The sequence below is a fragment of the Nelumbo nucifera genome, chromosome 7, assembly GCF_055504915.1.
Source record: "Nelumbo nucifera cultivar China Antique chromosome 7, China Antique-T2T, whole genome shotgun sequence".
NCBI classification, from domain to species: Eukaryota; Viridiplantae; Streptophyta; class Magnoliopsida; order Proteales; family Nelumbonaceae; genus Nelumbo; species Nelumbo nucifera.
Genome location: NC_142655.1, coordinates 55,162,091 through 55,183,149, shown reverse-complemented (window position 1 = coordinate 55,183,149; position 21,059 = coordinate 55,162,091). Strand labels below are relative to the sequence as shown.

The 21,059-nt window shown below is 39.1% G+C and overlaps 1 protein-coding gene across 1 annotated transcript in view; it reads left to right on the top strand.

Moving 5' to 3' along the window:
* The window catches only part of FC2 (ferrochelatase 2), a 102,290-nt gene that overhangs the window by 53,805 nt on the left and 27,426 nt on the right, over positions 1–21,059 (top strand). Inside the window, exons 5-6 of the mRNA XM_010262285.3 lie at positions 12,019–12,122; positions 12,217–12,343. Of these exons, the coding sequence (XP_010260587.1) occupies positions 12,019–12,122; positions 12,217–12,343 (231 nt within the window). The remainder of the gene's footprint in view (positions 1–12,018; positions 12,123–12,216; positions 12,344–21,059) is intronic.

The following is a 21,059-nucleotide window of genomic DNA, read 5'->3' as shown; positions in this document are numbered from 1 at the left end:
TTATAAAAATAAAAATCTTGATTTTGGTCAATTCCCTAGTTTTATATACCATTCAACTTGCATGTTAATTGAAAAAAAATAGAAATTCCTTTTATTAGAACATTAAATTTTCTCTCAAAACATGGAAAATCATCATGTCTAAAAGACAATAACATTTTAAACATATTAATTTCAATATTTTCATAAAACTAGCAACTAAAAAAAGGCTATAATTTTATATGGTAAAAATTTAAGATAGAGATCAATTCAAAGAGGAAAAGAAAAAGGGTGGATCTGCCGTTTAATTTAATGTAAGAGACAGAAAAGAAAAAGAAAACTCTTTATCCTTTCTTCTTTCTTTCCTTTTCTCTTCTCAAAGCCCTTGGATCTTTTAAATTTCAATAGTAAAACTTTAAAACAAAGTTGTATATTGAGACAGCAATTGTTTTGGGATACACTGTAATGAGGGGGTGAATAGAGTTGAGTAAAGGGGATCAACAGTCCCATCACCAAGTTGGATAAACTGCTTACAATCTGAATTTTAATAAAATACATATTTACTGATAAAAAAAAACTTTAAAACAAAGCATAAATAATACATATAGTATATATAAATGTATTAATACACATATTAGTAAGGTGCAGCCTTAGTAATAACATTGTAATAAGGCGCCTGCCTTGTGACTTTTGTCCCCTGGGCAGGTAACTAATCTCTTAGATGGGTGCATTGTTGTTATGAGTCAAGGTGTTCAGGTGATGTGCCCAACCAAGGGCACCTAGTTGTCTATGCAATGCCTTAACAAATATGTGTAAAAGACAATAGTATTTTAAATAATATTAATTTCAATATTTTCAAAAATAATACTAATATAATCATTTATAAAAAATAATACTAATAGAGCAATTTCATATCAAATTAACAATTAGAGGGGGCTATAATTTTATATGTAAAAATTTAACAGAGTAAATAAAAGAAAAAAAGAAAATAGGTTGCTTTATTTAATATAAGAGAGAAAGAAAGAGAATAAAAAAAAGAAAAAGTAACCTCTTTATCCTTCTCTTCTTTCTTTCTTTTATTTCTTCTCAAAACCCTTGAATCTTTTAAATTTCAACAGTAAAACTTTAAAACAAATCTTACATGATATTATAGAAATAGTAGAATGGTGTGCACCTTGTGGTTTTTGTTGCCTAGGCGAGTGCCTTGTTTCCACAAGTCAAGGCATTTAGGTTAGGTGCCCAACCAAGGGCACTTAGTTGCATAGGCTACACCTTGACAACATTGGAAAATTTCTTTTGGTTTTCCAGTTTTCCTGTTAATGGGACATGTTTGGTTTTGTTTATGGTTTTTGTCTTCTTCCCATGACATTCTATAAATATTATCATAATTTTATTAGTTTTGAAGAAAAAAAACAAAACCAAAAAAAAGTCTTGCATGCCTTAGAAACACCCTATACACAAAGTTCGTGTGTATTGGGTGTGTCAATATTTAAAACCTTGAGAACAATGAAGTTGTCCTTGTACTACAAATGATCTAAGGCATCAGCTGTTTACCTTTCATGCAATAAATTTTGCCTACAAAGAAAGAGCCCAAAATCCCAAAAGATTATAGACCCATTAGCCTAGTGGGTAGCCTCTACAAAGTGATAGCCAAGGTCTTGGTGGTTGGATTAAAAACTATTTTACCCTTTATAACATCGTAAAATCAAGGAGCCTTTGTAGAAGGGAGACAAATAATGGACCAAATTCTTGTGGAAAATGAGTGTGTGGCATAGAAAAAGAAGTATGGAGGGAAAGGTTTAATCTGTAAATTAGATTTGGAAAAGGTCTATGATATCGTGAATTGGTCTTTCCTAATAGGCTTGCCGGGAAAGATTGGATTGGGAGAAAAATGGAGGAAATGGATAAATGGGTGTATGCGTTCAGTCTACTTCTCGATTCTAGTAAGTGGAGTTGCTAGAGATTTCTTCCTTACCAAGAGAGGCTTGAGGCAAGGTGACCCCATTCCCCCTTTCTTTTCACCTTCATGGCTGAAGTGCTTAGTAGACTAACTATCAGAGCTGACTCAATGTTTAGAGGTTGGAGATTAAGGGATGAGGTGACAGTAACTCATTGACAATTTGCTGATGACATAATCATTCTTTGTGAGGAAGGTGATATATCCAGAATGAGGAATCTGAAGGAGTTGGTGGAGGTTTTCTGAAGGATATCGGGATTGAGAGTGAACTGGGTGAAAAGTTGTGTGGCAGGAGTCAATATGGGAGGAGATGACATTCAGGTAGTGGCAGAGATTCTTGGATGTGAATTCAAAGTCTTACCCCTAGAATATCTTGGAATGCCTTTGGGGGGTAATCTGAAAACAAAAGGTTTCTGAAAACCTTTTGTGGAACGATTTACAAAAAAGTTAGCCATGTGGAAGAGAAATTACATTTCTTTGAGGGGGTAGAATAACTTTCGTTAAATCCACTTTAGCCAACTTACCTATCTATTTCCTATCCACTTTTAAGATTCTAGTGAAGGTGGAAAGGCAACTAGAAAAGATTATGAGAGACTTTTTGTGGGAACTGGGAGATGAGAAAAAGGATCATTGGTAAATGGGAACAGGTTTGTTGACCCAAGGATCAAGGGGGACTGGGCATAGGGAATTTGGTAAAGAGAAATACAACTTTACTAGGAAAGTGGCTTTGGAGGTTTCCTCTAGAGAGTGATAGACTTTGGCAGAGGGTCCTTACAAGCATTCATGGAGTAGCGGAAAATGGCTGGGATGCAAAATTGGTGACTCACACTTCATTGAGCTCCCCTTGGAAAGATCTTTGAGGTACTACTTTCCTTTTTAAATTTCATTCATTTTGATGTGGGTAATGGAAATAAAGTTTTGTTTTGGGAAGATCTTTGGGTTGATGAGCTGCCACTTAAGTTACAATTCCCTAATTTCTATTCCCTTTCAAATTACAAATTGGAACATGTTGCTAAATTTTGTGTAATCACTACCTTAGGGTTAAACTGGAAAATGTTTTTTTTGGACCCAAAGTGTTTTTGATGCAAGAGTTTAGTCTCCTTCCACTGAGGGATTGTTCTTGTGTGCCTCCTTTTTAACCTACTTGTACACTCGGAGTGAGGGTGAATTTCCCAGTGCAAGAGATTTGGTATAAACCTATCCCTCCAAAAGTTCAAGGTTAGTATTGGGAAGTGTTTCGCTGTTCCTTGGAAAGATTGACACTTGTGACAGGCCACAAAGAAAAAAGCCTAATATGTGCCTTTCTCCTCGTGTGTGTGTCTTTTGCAAAGCTAGTGGTGAGTCTCTCCCTCACTTGTTAATCTCCTGTGATTTTGTGACTGGTATTTGGAACTTTGTCTGTTCTCTTTTTGGTTGCAGATGGGACCCCCCATAAGACGTGGTAGGCCAATTCAATCCTGACTTCTTGAGGCAATAGAAAAAAGGGGAAGGATTTTTCGGAGGACAACAAAAGCAGCTGTAGTGTGGACTATATGGGAGGAAAGAAACCAAAGGATCTTTAGTGAAAAAACAGAACCAAAGAAGAGCTGACTGAGGCAAAAACAGTTAGAACTGCACAATGGGTAAGAACTTTGGAACTCTTCAGGGAGTATTCAACTAATACCATTCTAAGAGCATGGGATGAAGTGGCACAAACGGGTAGACTCAAGGAAAGATTGAGAATGGACTGGGAACCTTCAGCCAAAAATAGACTATAGCTTAATTTCGACGGCAGCTCAATGGGGAATCCAGGAAGGGCAGGAATAGGAGTCTTTAAAAATCACCAAGCTGAAGTGGTGGCTTTGTATTCATGTCCAGTTGGTGTTGGGAATTCAGTAAAGGCTGAAATTTGGGGCCTATTACAAGGCTTAAGATTTTGCAAAACAACTGGGTATCACAGAATTGGAAGTAGAAGGTGAGTCATAACTAATAATCTCATGGACTCAGCAAGTCAATTCTGTTCCTTGGCTCTATAGATATGCTTTCAGGGAAATAGACTCCCTAGCAAGAAGGATCATCTGTTCTATTAGGTGATAAGGAGAACAGCAAATGAAATGGCAGATGTTTTAGCAAAGTAGGGAGTTGAAAGACCAAATTTATTCTAGGAAAAATTGTTGTGGTGCTGATTTTTTTTTGATAAATGATAAAAAATTTATTAAAAAGAGAAAGGGTTACGTCAAAGTATTACAATAAGCATCCAACAGAGGTGCGAGATGTAGCTCCAACCAGAAACAGAATTACACCTGAGCCCAAAATAGTTCAGACTTATGCACCCCCCCATTTTGCACAGTAAATAGCCATCCCATTGGCTGATCACCTTTCCCATTGTATATATGTTGTCATGTCTCTAACCAGCCATTTGAATATTTTCATATATTCCTTGTATTTCCAAATTACTGTTTTTGGTTCCTTCAACCACCCTATTATCAGTTTAGAGTCACCTTCAATTAACAGTCTGTCATAATTTAATTATCGAGCAATCTGTACTCCTTGCAATGCAGCTTGGAACTCCACAAAGACTGAATCCCGTACTCCAATTGGACCTGAGAATAAAGAAACAACATGATCTTCAAAATTTCTAAACACTCCCCCTATGCCAGTCGGGCCTGGGTTCCCTAGACTGTTGCCATCAAATTTCAGTTTGATAAAACCTTCTTCCAGGGGTTTCCAAGAAACAATTGGTTTTGTCCCTTATGGTAGAACTTCTAGATATAGTTTCCTAATTTCTCCACATATCATCAAAGGAGAAGTCAGAAAAATATTTAAGGATTTGGCCCACAGTATAGCTCTATTTAAAATGCATTCCAACAATGCTTCCTTACTTCTTTCTTTATCATTGAATACTCTACCACTCCTTTCCTCCCACACCGTCCAAATCACGACAGCCCTGACACTCCTCTGCAAAACTTTACCTCTTCTCTTTGGCCAACTGAAGGTCGTTGAGTCAAAGAGACTTCCAATCTGCATATGCAAACTCCACCTGGTGCTTGATGGTTTCCCAATCAGTTTAATTTTCACTGAAATTAATAAAATTGTTCTTTCTCACTGATTAAAAAAATTGCCTTTGATACTAGAAAGAAACCTTCTAACACCTCCAGATAAAGAAAAAAACATAATCAGCCTTTTAAATCATATTATTATTTTCTTTAACATTTTTTAAGCATGTGATATAAGGCATGGAAGCTGTAGGGCATTGTGTCAAATAAACTTACAATGATCCATGCCATATATCAAAGTGTCAACATGTATCTCATTTACTACAGGGATTAGGAAACCACTGGGTGGTTCCACCTAAGAAATGGGTTAGGTTAAGATGCTTAAAGATTTAAATATCTATTCTCTACATTACTTTTTCTGGCAATATTTTGCCATCCAAGCGAATAAAGTAAAAAGCATGGTTAGGATATTCTGATATGCTGATTTTGATTCTGTGTAAATGAACCCAAAAAATTATTTTCAGTTCTGTATTTTGTCTGAATTCAAGAGTATTTTAAAAGAAAAAATAACAATGCATGGTATTTACTTTCTTCTTTGGCTGTATCATTATTGATTATGAATGTGTTAATATTCTAAAAATTATAGTTTGCATTTAGTTTTTAACCTGTTTAGAAACTATATGGTCCAAGGGTTATGGCAACTAAACTGTTATATAGTAACATAATGTCATTGTTTAATTTCATTTAGGTATCAATGGTTCATAATTTGATATCACTATTAAAGAGACCATGATAATACAGGAATATATTTTAAAAATCTTATTACTTAGAAACACTAAATTATCGTACATTAATCTACTTGAAAATTTCAGAAAATTCAAGTTGGAATCTGCACATTATAGTTCATAAGTGTGGATTTTTTACTACCTGTGTAAGCATTTATTATACCTTAATCATAGACATCTAACATTGATGTGGAATTACTATAGTTACTTTGTAACTCCTGTGTTTTCTCATTTCCTTTACCATGTTTCATTTCCAGTGCATCCACCTTGAATAAAGTTGTTTTTGGTTTTACTGCTGACAATTCAAAATCCCTTAAAAGGGAGCATTTGCAGGATGCACCTACAAATGGAAGGATTTTCCATAATAAGAGTATTGGGTGACTTTTTTTCATGTAAGATTATGAAAGTAGCTTTTGTGCATGACTGAAGGTCTGTGTGATACATTAGTCATTCAAGAATTTATTATAAAGATTATGAAAGTAGTTCAGGTATTTGAAGGAATCTTTACAAATGTAAACCAGTCCTCAAAAATAGGTGTAACTTGAAAATTAGAGAGAAAAAAAGGAGGAAGAAAAGTAAGAGCAGCAGTACAAGAGAAGAAGATGGAGAAAAGAGGAGAAAGAAGAAGAAAGGTTCGAATAATCCTTGCCTTTCTTCTCTAATCCTTTTCACTAAAAATTAATGTTAAATAATTACAAGTATGCCCTTAAGTGGGCGGCCAGCTAGAAAATAGAAAAAATATTACAAGAGAAGATACTAGGACCCATTCGGCCCAGTCTCTTTACACTCCCCCTCAAGCTGAGCATAGATGTCAATCATGCCTAGCTTGCTTATGTAGTGTGTCATTTTCCCTCTCGGAACTCCCTTGGTCAAGATATCAGCCAATTGTTCGTCTGATGTTATGAATGACAAACAAACTTCTCCTGAGGAAACTCTTTCCCTTATAAAATGTCTATCAACCTCAATGTGCTTAGTTCTGTCATGTTGAACAGGATTATGTGCAATATTGATAGCTGCTTGGTTGTCATAGTAGAGCATCATTGGCTTTTCATAGTCAACCCCCAATTCTTCTAAAAGGGATCGTAGCCACAGTAATTCTGACACACCATGTGCCATTGCCCTATATTCTGCTTCAACTGAGGATCTAGCAACTACAAACTGTTTCTTACTCCTCCATGACACAATGTTCCCAGCGACCAGAGCACAAATGACTTGAGGTGGATCTCTTATCATCAATACATCCTGCCCAATTAGCATCAGTGAAAGCTTCCAACTTCATGTGTCCATGTTTGGCAAATAGAATACCTTTCCCTGGAGTACCTTTCAAGTAACACAGAACCCTTTCTACAACAGCTAAATGAGTCTCTCTGGGAGAATGCATAAATTGACTAATAACACTTATTGCATAGGAAATGTTCGGCCGAGTCATGCAAAGATATAACAACTTCCCAAGTAGTCTCTGAAACACCCCCTTATCAGATAAAAGGTCACCATCTGTAGCAGAAAGCTTATGATTGGGATCAATAGGAGTGGAGATTGGTTTAGCTCCAAGTTTACCAGTCTCAGCAAGGAGGTCAAGGACATATTTACGTTGAGAAATGAAGATACCATCCTTAGATCTAGTAACTTCAATGCCCAAAAAATACCAAAGATCTCCCAAATCCTTGATATCAAATTCAGAGTTAAGAAATCTTTTGAGTTTACTAACCTCTTGAGTGTCATTACTTGTGACCACAATATCATCAACATAAACTATCAAAAAGGTCACCAGAGAGCCATTTCTCTTCAAGAACAGGGTATGATCAGATTGAGTTTGTGTGTAACCAAAGGAGACAAGAGCCAGCCCTGAACCTCTCAAGCCAAGCCCGAGGAGACTGTTTGAGACCATAAATAGATTTCTACAGTTTACACACCTTGCTTTGCATTTCCTTCCCATACACCCCTGGAGGCAAAGACATATAGACCTCTTCATGTAGGTCTCCATTTAAGAAGGCATTTTTAACATCAAACTGGTGTAGAGGCCAATCAAAAATAGCGGCTAGAGATAATAAAACCCGGACTGAGGTCATCTTAGCTACAAGAGCAAATGTCTCAAGATAGTCAATACCATACATCCGAGTGTAGCCTTTAGCAACCTGCCTAGCCTTAAACCTCTCAATAGATCCGTCAGAGTGATATTTAATGGTAAACACCCATTTACAACTCACTGGTTCCTTCCCTTCAGGCAAGTCAACAATATCCCAGGTATGGTTCTTATGCAAAGCATCCAGTTCAGCCATCATAGCATCCCTCCATTCAGGTTTAGATAAGGCTTCCGGTACGGACCTGGGTATCACATAGGAAGAAACAGAAGCAAGAAAAGAGTAGTAGGAAGGAGAGAGAAGGCTGTAAGACAGGTGTTTGGAGATACAATGGGCTGTACACTTCCACTTGCCCTTGCGGAGAGCAATAGGAAGGTCAAGGTCTGGGAAAGATGTAGATGGATCAGAGGAAGGCTGACCTGTTACCTCAGTAATGATGGGAGGAGCAAGAGGTTCTTCTGTAGGAGTGGAAACAACTTGCCCATGTTTGAATCTGTGCCTTTGGTACCACCTTTGGAGAACAGGATGAAGAGGAATTATAGGAGAATGAGGTGGAGGAGGAGGAATAGGTATATTGGAGGTAGGTCCAGTGGGAGAAGTGGACACCTCATGAGTGGACTCAAGAGGAATGGGAAGAGGAACAGCTGGAGACATAGCAAAGGGTTCTTCAGATTTCTCCCCCTCAGGAGAAATACTAAAGAAGGGAGTCAACTCAGCAAATGTGACATCCCGAGATACAAAGCGGATGCCACTAACTGGATCAAAACAGCAATATCCCTTCTGTGTGGAGGCATATCCATGAAAAACACATTTACGAGCCTTAGGTTCAAATTTGTGCCCTTGATGGCTGTGAGCATGCACATAGCAAGTGCACCCAAAAACACGAAGAGGAAGAGAAAAAATATCCTCATCCGGGAAGAGAAGGCTAAAGGGGGTTTTGAAGTTAAGAACCCGGGAGGGCATATGGTTGATAAAAAAGGTAGTAGTAAGAAGAACATCTCCGCAAAATTTTATAGGAACATGGGATGCAAACAAGAGGGATGGGCAACTTCAACCACATGTCGGTTCTTCCTTTCCGCCACTCCGTTCTATTGTGGAGTGTAGGAACAAGAACTTTGATTAATAACCCCAAAAGTTTCAAGGTAGGCGGAGAGGGTTTTCTCAAAATGCTCCTTAGCATTATCAGAACGGAATATTTTGATTTGGGTGTTAAACTGGGTGAGGATGAGTTCATGAAATTTTTGCACAATAGCTGGTACTTCATCCCTGGAGTTCATGAGATAAATCCAAGTGTAATGAGAGTAATCATCAATAAAAAGGATAAAGTACCTGTAACCCCCCATAGTTGGAAAATGATATGGCCCCCACACGTCAGAGTGAACAATATGAAAAGGAGAAAGAGATCTTTTATTGCTTACTGAATAAGAATGTCTACAATGCTTTGCCAGTTCACACGACTCACAATGAAGACTCGATAAAGACACTCCCTTAAACATATTTGGAAACAAATGACTCAAAGCAGAAAATGACAAATGACCAAACCGAAAGTGACATAACAAGACTTTGTTAACAGACTCTGACAAAACTGACTCTAAGGCAACTCCATGAGGTGGTCCAAAAGCTCTATCCGGTGTGTCCAACAAGTATATTCCATTCTCCTCATGGCCACTCCCAATCATCCTCTGAGATTGCAGGTCCTGAAAAACACAATGAGTGGGAAAAAAGGTTATGCTACAATTCATGGACAAGGGAGCAAGAGACCCATCAACAAGGGATATTTTCTCTTTACTAGAGAGGTGGTATGAGTAGAAGAAATTAGACAGGCTGGTCATATGGTCTGATGCACCGGAATCAATAATCCAATGGATTTTATGACTACCTGAAACTGAAGCATGATTTGCAGAAGCACGAATACCTGAGTGAGCAAATGCAGATGATGATGATGTGTTGTTGGAAGAGTGAGATGAAGAAACAATAGCTTCCAAGTGATTTAGCAGCCTCCCATACTTTTCAAAATCCGCCTTCATTGCTGCCAACTGCTCAATGGTTGATTTTTCTTCACTCTCCTTATTTCCTCCTTCAGGTACTGTAGCAACATTAGTTTTTTTAGGCTTTCCTACCTGACTACCCTTCTTAGAACTATTGTTATTCTTAAACCTATCAGGAAGAAGCTCAGGATGAAGCTTCTAGCAAGTGTCCTTTGTATGCCTCGATTTCTTGCAATATTCACATATCTGCTCCTTTTTCTCAGTAGGACCCTTTGGCTTTATTCCAGCATGCACAAAGTATTTTGTAGGTGGACTCTGTAACTGAACCTTCCGCCTACTCTCCTCACTGCTTATCATAGCGTATGCCTGGGAAAGAGTAACCTCATCTTTGGCCAGGATATTTTGCCTAATGATGTCAAACTCAGGGTTGAGTCCAGTAAGAAATTCAAACACCCTATTTCTCTCCACTAACTTCCTATACATTTCAGCATCATTCTTACTCTCCCATACAACTGTCTCCATAACATCAATTTCTTACCATAGGGATTTCAGTATAGAATAGTAGATTGCTACACTCTTCTCCCCTTGTCTTAGGTTCTTCACATCACTTTTCAACTTGTAGACTCTGGCTACATTCAACTTCTGTGAATAGGTCTCAGTAACACTGTCCCATATCTCCTTAGCCGAAGACATCCAGAGATAATGCTGACTTATATGAGGTTGCATAGAGTTGACCAACCATCCAATGATTGTATTGTTCTCCTGCATCCATTTCTCAAATTCAGGGTCTGTCTCTTTGGGTTTCACTTTACTACCTGTGAGATACCCGAGTTTTCCTCTACTACAGACATAAATTCTTATAGACTATGCCCAAACAAGATAATTTGTCCCATCTAGCTTGATTGTGGTCATCAGTCAAAACAGAATCTACCGAGCCAAGGCCGGAAACCGACACTTGCTTGAACTCACTTCCGTATGGCTCCATTAATCAAATGAAAATCAAAGAACCAGAAATTTGGTCTATATAAACTTACTTGAAGTCAAACTAGAACTCAGATGCTTGAAAACTAGGGTTTTACTCCGTCCAACTGTTGGGGAGGAAGAGAGAAGATGCAGCCGATCCTACTAGAGCTTCCCAATCTCTTCCAAACCTGAACCACCCTCCTTTAGGAGTCAAAAGACACCTCCCAAGCACGGAGTGCCACACCCAAAGCTTCACCTTTACCTGTACCTTCGAAAATCTCTAGTCGGCTAGGGTTTTGGGCAGCAACAAAACAACACTACTTCTTGGCAATATCCAGCCAGATTTAAACTCTCCAAACCCTCTACCAACTAGGCCAGAGATCCTATGAGCTATAGAGAATCTATCTCTCCATACACTCTCTTAATCTAAGGGTGTATGGAAAAAGAGGAAGAAGAAAAGAAGGAAGAAAGAAACCTGCTCTGACACCAAGATGTAAACCAGTCCTCAAAAATAGGTGTAAACTTGAAAATTAGAGAGAAAAAAAGGAGGAAGAAAAGTAAGAGCAGCAATACAAGAGAAGAAGATGGAGAAAAGAGGAGGAAGAAGAAGAAAGGTTCGAATAATCCTTGCCTTTCTTCTCTAATTCTTTTTACTAAAAGTTAATGTTAAAATAATTACAAGTATGCCCTTAAGTGGGCGGCCAGCTAGGCAGTAACATAAAGAGATCAAACAAAAAAAATAACAGGCCCATTAAGAGAGGCCCATTAGCTAACAGGAAAATAGAAAAAATATTACAAGAGAAGATACTAGGACCCATTCGGCCCAGTCTCTTTACATTTACATTACAATTATAAGACATGCTTAAGTTTTTTTCTGTCTATAGAAGCCAAAAGCCAGAAATCACCTAATTGTGAGGCAAAGGCTATCAAATAGGTACTTCTGCCTCACAATCTTTTGCTGTCCTCTGCATCTGCAAAAGTACTTCTGTATCTTAATTACCAAAGATCATTGAATGCAAATTAGTGCTTCCTAGGGGCAATCCCAAATAGGGTTTAGTTTCCCTGAAAAATCTAGCTTTTAAATTTATTCCTATCCCAAAAAAAAATATATTTTTTCATGTTGAACCTGATCATTTTGGTGATCAAGATTTAACTTCAGGATTCCTTAAGAACTTTCCCTCAACTTGTTGTTTCTCATTTTCTTTCAAAGAAAACACAACATAATGGTAGCTATAGAATTTTTCAGTATGCTGGAGTATAAATATAATTTATAATTTGTGTTATATTTTGTAGATAAAAAGAGATGGAATAACAAAGCTTGTTGTGCTTCCTCTTTATCCGCAATTCTCAATATCAACTAGTGGTTCAAGCCTTCGACTGTTAGAAAGCATATTCCGGTATTGAATGAGTTCATGCTACTATCACATTATGATGTTTTTAGTGCACCCTGACTTCAGTTTTGTCTGATAATTTCATTTATTTGATCACTAGGGAGGATGAGTACCTGGTTAACATGCAACACACTATTATACCTTCCTGGTACCAGCGTGAAGGCTACATAAAGGCCATGGCAAATTTAATTGAAAGAGAGTTAGAAAAATTTGAGCACCCTGAGAAGGTATGCCATTTTTTGTTACATTTAGACCTTCCTACTCATTGCATCTATTTATGGCACATATTTCCAATGTGGTATTGGTTGGCCCCCATTTGGTATCTGTATGCATGTGTCAGAATAAAATAATGTTTATCACAGATTAGGTGCTTTTATTGCCCATCATTTTGGAGTTATATGTATGCTTAATTTTTTTTATTTTTATTTTGATAAAAGGTAACTTTCATTAAATATCAAGAGGGGGGATGTACATGAGAAGATGTACAAAAACCAGGAAGCCCAAAAAAAGTAAAAAACAATGGCAAAGTGCTATCACTATACAAGGGGAGGAAAAGAAAGATCATCTAATTAACTAAGAAATAGTTTGTAGGAGTAAAGAGGAGGGTGGACTAGGATTAGGAAGGTTAGCTCTCAAGAATAAAGCTCTCTTAGGAAAATGGTTGTGGAGGTGGCCCAGAGAAAGGGAGAGGTTGTGGCATGAAGTGATAGCTAGTATACATGGCAGACTGGAAAATGGATGGGATGCGGGTGTATCGCGTCAAGCTATGTAGGCATCTCTGTGGAAAGCAATCCAAAGTATCCTCCCTCAATTTCTAAACTCTGTCAGGTATGATGTCAACTCTGGTAACTCTGTTTTATTTTGGGAAGACACTTGGGTGGGTATCGTTGCCCTTAGGGACTGGTTCCCGTCTCTCTATTACCTTTCTCTTTACAAGTAAAAAACTATCTCTCATTTTCTCCGAACTCTTACCTCACCCTCATCCTTAAGTTGGGACTTCGGTCTTCAGAGAGGATTGGGGGTAATGAACTTAGTAGTGTTTCAGATCTGTTGTCTCTTCTTGGCAGTGTCTTTTTGGACCCTCTTAGTTTGGATGTGAGATTATGGTCCCCTCATCCAAAAGGTTACTTCACTTGTGCTTCTTTTTTAAGACCCTATGCTCTTCCCCTGGGTAGTTGGGTTTTTCGACCAAGGAGATATGGTCTAGACCTGTTCCACCTAAAATTATTATTTTCTACCGGGAGGTGTTTTATAGAAAAATCAATACCTTGGACTGCTTGCAGAAGAAAAGGCCTTTCATGTGTTTGTCCCCTAACTGGTGTGTACTTTGCAGGGCTAGTGGTGAGGATTGCTCCCACTTACTTGTATCTTGTTCCTTTTCTAGTGCTATTTGGAGTTGGATTTTTGCTTTGTTTGGGTGTAGGGGGAATCTGACCACAGACTTAAGTCAGTTGTTCGATCCTTCATTTTTTGTGTGGCCTACAAAAAAAGGAAAAACTGTGTGGAGATGCATTAGAGCAGCCGCCTTGTGGACAATCTGGGAAGAAAGGAATGTAAGGGTATTCAAGGAAAAGGAAAGAAGCACTCTGGCTGTAGAGGATTGTATCTTGACTAGGGCCATCCATTGGTTAAGAACTATGGACTTCTTTCATACATTTTCTTTTGATGATATTTGGAGAAACTGGATAGTGGTGGCTAATAGTCATACGAGGAAGGACAAGGAATCTGTAGGGTGGGTGCCTCCACCTGAAGGTTGGGCAAAGCTGAATTTTGTTGGTAGTAGCTAAGGAAATCCAGGCCCATCGGGGATAGGAGGGGTGCTAAGAGATAAGGACAGCAACATCTTAGCCTTGTTTTCAGACCCCGTGGAATAGGAGACTCTAATAGAGCTGTGATTTTAGCGGTTGTACAAGGTATTCAGATTGCAGAGCAATTAGGAGTTCAGAATTTGGTAATTGAAGGAGACTCCAAAATTGTTATGGGATGGCTGACAGATCCAGCTTCAGCCATGTGGCAACACAGAGACTTATTGAGGAAAGTCAATTGGCTCACTAGAAGCATGACTGTTACCTCTCTCTGGGTGGGAAGATCAGCAAAAACCTTAGTGGATGGGTAGCCAAGCAAGAGGCTTCAAGGGAACGTTTATTTTGGGCTGCACTGTAATTTTATTTCTGTTTATTCCTGTTTTTAACTTGATGTAATACTCTGTTAGAAGAGGTAACAGCTCGTGCCTCTTCATGGGTCCTGTAAGGCCTTAATTTTCTGGCTTAGTAAAATTATCTTCATTCATAAAAAAAAAATGAAGTCCTATACACCCATGTTTTTGCTAAGGAGTCAGCCATGGCATTCAGCTCCCTAGGAACTTATCTGAAAGAGCAAAAAAAGAACGGAGAACTCTTGAATTTCATTGTGCAGGTGGGCCAATTTCCGAGGACCTGCATCCTGATTAGCAGCCCATCCAATAGCATTTCTTGAATTACCCTTCACCACAATAGGAGTGGAATGAATAGACCTAGCCACCCTTGACCCCATCAAAAGAGCTCTAACTTGGGCTTAAGCCACATCTGTAATGCCAATAGGTCCACTGTAAGCCCACAACATAGTTCCTGCAGAATTAGTTATGAGACCACCAATCCTTGCCATCCTCCTACAATAAGAGATTATTCTACAATTGCAATCAAAATTTAGCAGGAATTCTCAACTTGGTCTTGGAGCTATCTGAGGTGGAATCAAAGGGTCAGACCTAGAGGAAAGAAGGATACAGCTGAGATTTCCTGTCCAAATATTCATGAGGTATTCCTTTAAGCTTACTCGTGAGAACCCACAAATTGAGGAGATTCAAGGTTCTATCTCTGATCCCTTCCCAAGCAGTAGGTTTATTTTCAAATATCCTTATATTTGTTCCTCCCAAAGGCACCACAAATCTGCATGAACTATTGATGCAGGAGCTGAAGAGTCAAAATTGGAATTTTATGAAATTTTATATATTTATGTATTTTTGGGTTTATTTTGCAATTTCTGTGGGGTCTAATAATAGGGTTTATTTTGTCTAGTTATAGTTTGCTTATGTTTAAAATTTCAGTCATTGCATAAGTAGGATTAGAGTTATTGGGTCTTCTTTGAATTAAAATATGATATGACAGCTTAGTTTGAGTCCTACTAGGATTATTGGGTCTAATAGTTTGATTCCTAAGGCTATTATGAGTCTAACAGTTTGACTCCTAGGATTATTATGAGTTTAGAGTCTGTAAACATGTATAGACGTTTTACACAAAATGCAATGAAATATATTGAGTTTTCTTCAGCTTATGCTAGCTATGGTGAGTGATTCCCATGCCCTAGAGTGATTCTAGACACCCTGTGAGTGATTCCAGGTATTTTCTCTCTGCTTTCTCTCCCTATTTTCTCTCTTATTCCTTCAAGAAGCCATTACAGCCATCAACAGCCATAAAACTCTGATCAAGAAGACCATTCAACATTCTCTAAGGACTAGGACTGAGCTAGTCCTACATCAACTATGGTTCTCCAATATTATAATTTACCCCTAGGTCCAAGATTGCAAGCAGGCCATTTAGAGATGAAATCAACAACATTTTTAGGAGGAACCCAGCAAAATCTGCAGGCATATAACAGGTCAAGAAATAACTACCAAAGCTTACTGGCTGTCATGGGCTGTCATACAATTAATGAGCAGGTGGCTCAAAGACTCTGCATTTTTCAAGCATAAGAGACACATGTGGCGAAATATAAAGCTGCCCTCTTCTTTTCCTTTGAATCAAATCGCATGTGTTGACTTGGTGTGAAACTTTAGCGGCCACCTACACAAAGAAAGAGACTTTAGTAGTGATACTTGAGGGCTAAAGCCTTTTAGTTGTGAAAGAAGGTAGAGGAGCCAGGTATGAGGCAATGGAAGAAGGATTTGGTTGAAAAATACCATTGGGGGAAGGGAACTGAATTCTTTTATTCAGGTGGGAGGGAGAGAGAAAAAAGAGTTCAAATCTGCGCCCCACGGCCTTGCCCCCAAAACGCCCCACACAATGGAATCCCGCCAAGTGTCCTCTCACACGCATTCCTCCCTCAGCGCATGCAAAGCTAATGGGACGGTAGTTGGATCATCCCGTTAGCTCCTAATTTCACCCAAAACGAAAATTTATCCCCATTCCCGCTCAAACTTTCTCAGACTCTCGACCTGCCCTGTGTAACCCTGACCCCTGCACCTCCTCCTCCTCCTCCATCTAAGCTTGGAGAGAAATCCGACGCTGACGACCTTCTGGAGGACACACCGGAGGTACTTCCCGTCCCTCTCATACTCACTGGTTCTTGCCGTAGACAGATCATGAGTTCCGTGTGAGGGAACTCACCGATGGAGGAAGTTTTGAAACATCCATGCCCGTAAAACTGAGACAGATCTTTCCAGCAAGCCTTTTTGTGGTCTCCATGACTGATGATCTTTTCTTCTTAGCGCAGAGCACATTTCTTTTCGATTAAAGATGATTCAAATGACTTCTCCTCTCCAATGCATCCACTACTGATGTGTTCTCCAGTTGCAAGGATTTGATTGGCAATTTTCTCCCTTTGATTGCTATATAGAAAAGAGATTGTTTGAAGAACAAAATGAGCATATGTATCTGATGGTCCAGCTCAGTTGCAGCATGGTTGTATCTGTTATCAACCTGAGTTGAAGACACAACCAAAGGGGGTTAGAACCAGAAGCTACAAATTGAGCATCCATATTGCTCAGTATTCCAGAAATTAACTGCACAAAAATGCAATCTAATGTATTAAAGTGGAACTTTCTGCTCCAAAACTAGTCTTTTCTATTGCAGACTTTAAGAACATATGGTTCGTTCAATTCACAATGGTGATCTCGGAGGTTGTGATCTGAAACAAGATTCATATTCTCTCTCTCTCTCTCTCTCTGAGTTCCTGTTAAGACTGAAAGCGTATTCTTAACCAATAAATAGTCGATAATTATTGGAAAACCCTGGATATAATTGTGTATTTGCTTGAAATATTGTGTGAAATTTTCTCACCATAATGCCCACAACAATAAATTAAAGAAGAAAGGAAGATATGAATTCGTGGCTAAACATGGAATTAAATTCTGAAGCAGGTATAAGTTGGTGCTGGATCAACAACAGTGGATATCATATTCCATTGTATGGGTTTTTTCATGCATGTGGGGATTGGTTTGTTTCAGAGCGGAGTGTTCAGGTTGAAAAGTTCTGTTCCTTGACGAAGATCATCTGAACCCTGGAAGAACTGGAACACTTTTTCAGTTTTGCACACGTGCCAATGTGTTGTAGAGAACACAAACTTCAAAGTACCAAAAACACAATGAAGAGAAGAGGGCTGATTCGTGTGGTGCAGTGGGTGTTTTGTGTGGACTGATTTTCTTGTGTGGTTTGTTTTTCAGGTGATGAGGTAAGAGATTTCTATGCATATTTTTGTTATGAATCAAATAGGAAGTATGTTTCAGATCGTATGATGGGATTTCAGACTGTAGTGTGCTAGGGTTTATGCTGCTTTTTGTGTGATTCGAAGGGGGAGTGGTTCTCATATAGTGGTGAGATTTCAGGTAGTCGTAGGGTAGGGTATGTGGTGTAAAGAGTGCAACCTTCAGTAGTAACAAGTGCTGAAACTAGTGTGATCAGTGTGATCAAGTAGTGTGCAGTGTGCCGAATTCAGTAATAACATAATTCAGCAATGGGAGATAACAATGATAGCAAATCTAATGTGATGGTACCTATTGATTACCTGAATGTTCAAATGACCTCCATTAAACTGAATGGAGAGAATAATGTACCTTAGGCTAAATCTGTAGAAGTTTTTCTGAAGGCAAAGAAGAAGGTGAAACACATAAGGGAGGAGAAACCCTCCACTGATTCTCATGAGTATGAAGACTGGGAACAAGTGGATGCACAGATTATCACGTGGTTATGGAACCCAAGATTAGTGTAAATTTCATGTTTCTTGACACTGCCAAAGATGTGTGGGGCCATGCTAAGAAGTTGTATTCTGGTCAAGACAATACAACCAGAGTATATCAGCTGTATCAAGAATACTTTAATCTGCAACAGGGCAATCTGAATCTTGAGGAGTACTATGCTAGCATGAGAAACATTCGTAATGAGTTGAATGTTTATCACCCCCTCACTTCTGATGTCAAAATTCAGCAACAACAGAGAGAACAACTTGATGTGACTCGATTTTTGGTGGGGCTGAAATCTGAGTATGAACTAGTGCGGGATCAGATACTAGGAGGGTTAGCTCTCCCTTCTTTAGAAGAGGTGTTTGCTTGACTTCGAAGGACTTCCATTGGATCTACTGAGAACTCTAATGTCTCTGATAGATCAGCCTTTGCAGTGTCAAGGGGCCGTGGTGTTAGAGGTGGAGCTCGAGGAGCTCAGTTTGGCCGTGGTGGTAGCAGTGGTCCGGTATATGGCCAGAGTGGTGGTGGTGGACCTACATATAACCGTGGTGGTGGTCGTACAGGAGGTAGAGATTCAGGGGGAGCCCGTGGCAGAGGACGTGGCTTGGGTCCGAGGAGATGTACTCATTGTGGTATGGATGGACATACCATTAATTATTGCTATGATTTGCATGGTCCACCCTCAACTTGGGCCAATCATGCCCTGACTAGTGACACCAGTTTCAGACAGGAGAATCGCTTAGCTGATCAGATGCCTCCTACATCCACAGATGTTCCCGGGAAGGAGATGGTGAGTGTTCCCCGTGATGAGTATGAGAGGTTTGTCCAATCCACATCTCAGCAGAACATGGCTACTTTCGCACACTCGGGTATGGCTTGTTTGGCATCCACACCCAATCCCTGGATTATTGACTCTGGAGCCTCCGATCACATGACTGCAACTCCAGGTGTGTTTTCTTCCCTTTTTCATTGCTCAACATCACAATCTGTTACCCTCGCTAATGGTTCCACATCCTCGATTTGTGGTGTTGGCAATGTTAACTTGACCCCCTTATCTTTATCCTCAGTTTTGTATGTCCCTAAATTTCCGTTTAATCTTATGTCTGATAGTAAGTTGACCAAGTCACTCAATTGCTATATTACTTTTTACCCTTCTATGTGTGTTTTTCAGGATATCAAGACAGGGATGAAGATTGGTGGAGGGCATGAAGCCGGTGGATTGTATTATCTTGACGGTGGTGGAAGAACATCAACAGCTCTCCAGTCATATCTCTCTCCTCTCTAGTGGCACTATCGATTTGGTTATCCTTTGCTGAAAGTTTTGAAATCTTTAGTTACTTCGTTGAGTCAACTTTCTGTTTTAGATTGTGAGTCGTGTCAGTTGGAGAAACATCATCGTGTTCCCTTTTGTCCTAGGGTTGATAACCGTGTGTCGAGTCCTTTTTCTTTGGTTCATTCAGATGTTTGGGGTCCTTATAAAGTGATGTCATACAATGGATATAGATATTTTGTCATTTTTGTTGATGATTTTTCAAGGATGACGTGGCTCTATTTAATGAAAGAAAGAAGTGAATTGTTTACCATCTTCCAAAATTTTTATGCTGAGATTCACAATCAATTTGGTGTTCACATTAAAATTTTTCGTTCTGATAATGGCCGTGAATATTTATCTTCATCATTTCAAGAATACTTGGACCAACATGGCATTTTACATCATACCTCATGTACCTACACCCCACAACAAAATGGGGTGGCTGAGAGAAAGAATTGTCATCTTTTGGGAACAACACGATCCTTCTATCAGCTTGATATCAAGAATGCTTTTTTGCATGGTATCATTCTTGATATCAGGTCTACATGCTCCTCGAGCATGGTTTGGTAGGTTCAGTGAGGTGGTAAAGAAGTTTGGTATGAAACAGTGCCAAGTTGATTATTCTGTCTTCATTCATGACTCTCAGGCAGGAAAAATCCTATTAGTGGTGTATGTAGATGATATTGTTATTACCGGGAATGATAAAATGGGCATTGACAGGTTGAAGACTTTTCTACAGGAACATTTTCAAACAAAGGACCTTGGTAAATTGAAATATTTCTTGGGGATAGAAGTAGCAAGATCTAAGCATGGTATTAATTTGTGTCAGAGGAAATATGCACTTGATTTGCTGGAGGAAACAGGTTTGTTAGGTGCTAAACCAACTAAAACACCTACGGAAACAAACACTAGGCTGAGTAGTGATATGGGTGAAGTGTTTGAAGACCCTGGCAGATACCGGTGACTTGTAGGTAAACTGAACTACCTAACCATTACTCAGCCAGATATTTCATTTGCGGTTAGTGTGGTAAGACTATTCATGCAGAAACCTCTGGTTCCTCATTGGGATGCGGTTCTAAGAATTGTGAGGTATTTAAAAGGGGCCCCTAGTCGTGGTTTGATATACAAAAGTGGTGGAAAACTTGAAATAGAAGGGTATACTAATGCTGACTCGGCCGGTTCTATGTCTGATAGGAGGTCTACCACAAGCTATTGCACTTTTCTTGGGGGTAATCTGGTGACATGGAAAAGTAAGAAGCAGACAGTCGTGGCGAGAAGCAGTGTAGAGGCAGAATATAGAGCAATGGCACATACTGCTTGTGAATTACTGTGGCTAAGGTACCTTCTACAGGAGATAGGATACAATATTAACATTCCAATGAAGCTCTATTGTGACAATCAGGCTGCAGTCCATATTTCTTCTAATCCGGTGTTTCATGAAAGAACCAAGCACATAGAGGTTGACTATCACTTTGTGAGAGAGAAGGTGTTGAATGGAGTGATAGACACTGCATATGTTAACACAGGGAACCGGTGGGCAGAGTTATTTACAAAAGGGTTGAGTCGGGGAAGAGTGGACTACATATGTAACAAGCTGGGATTATATGATATATACTCACTAGCTTGAGGGGGAGTGTTAGTGTAGGGGTATTTCTATCTTTATACTTATGTTGAGGTTGCTGATCTGTAATATTATATT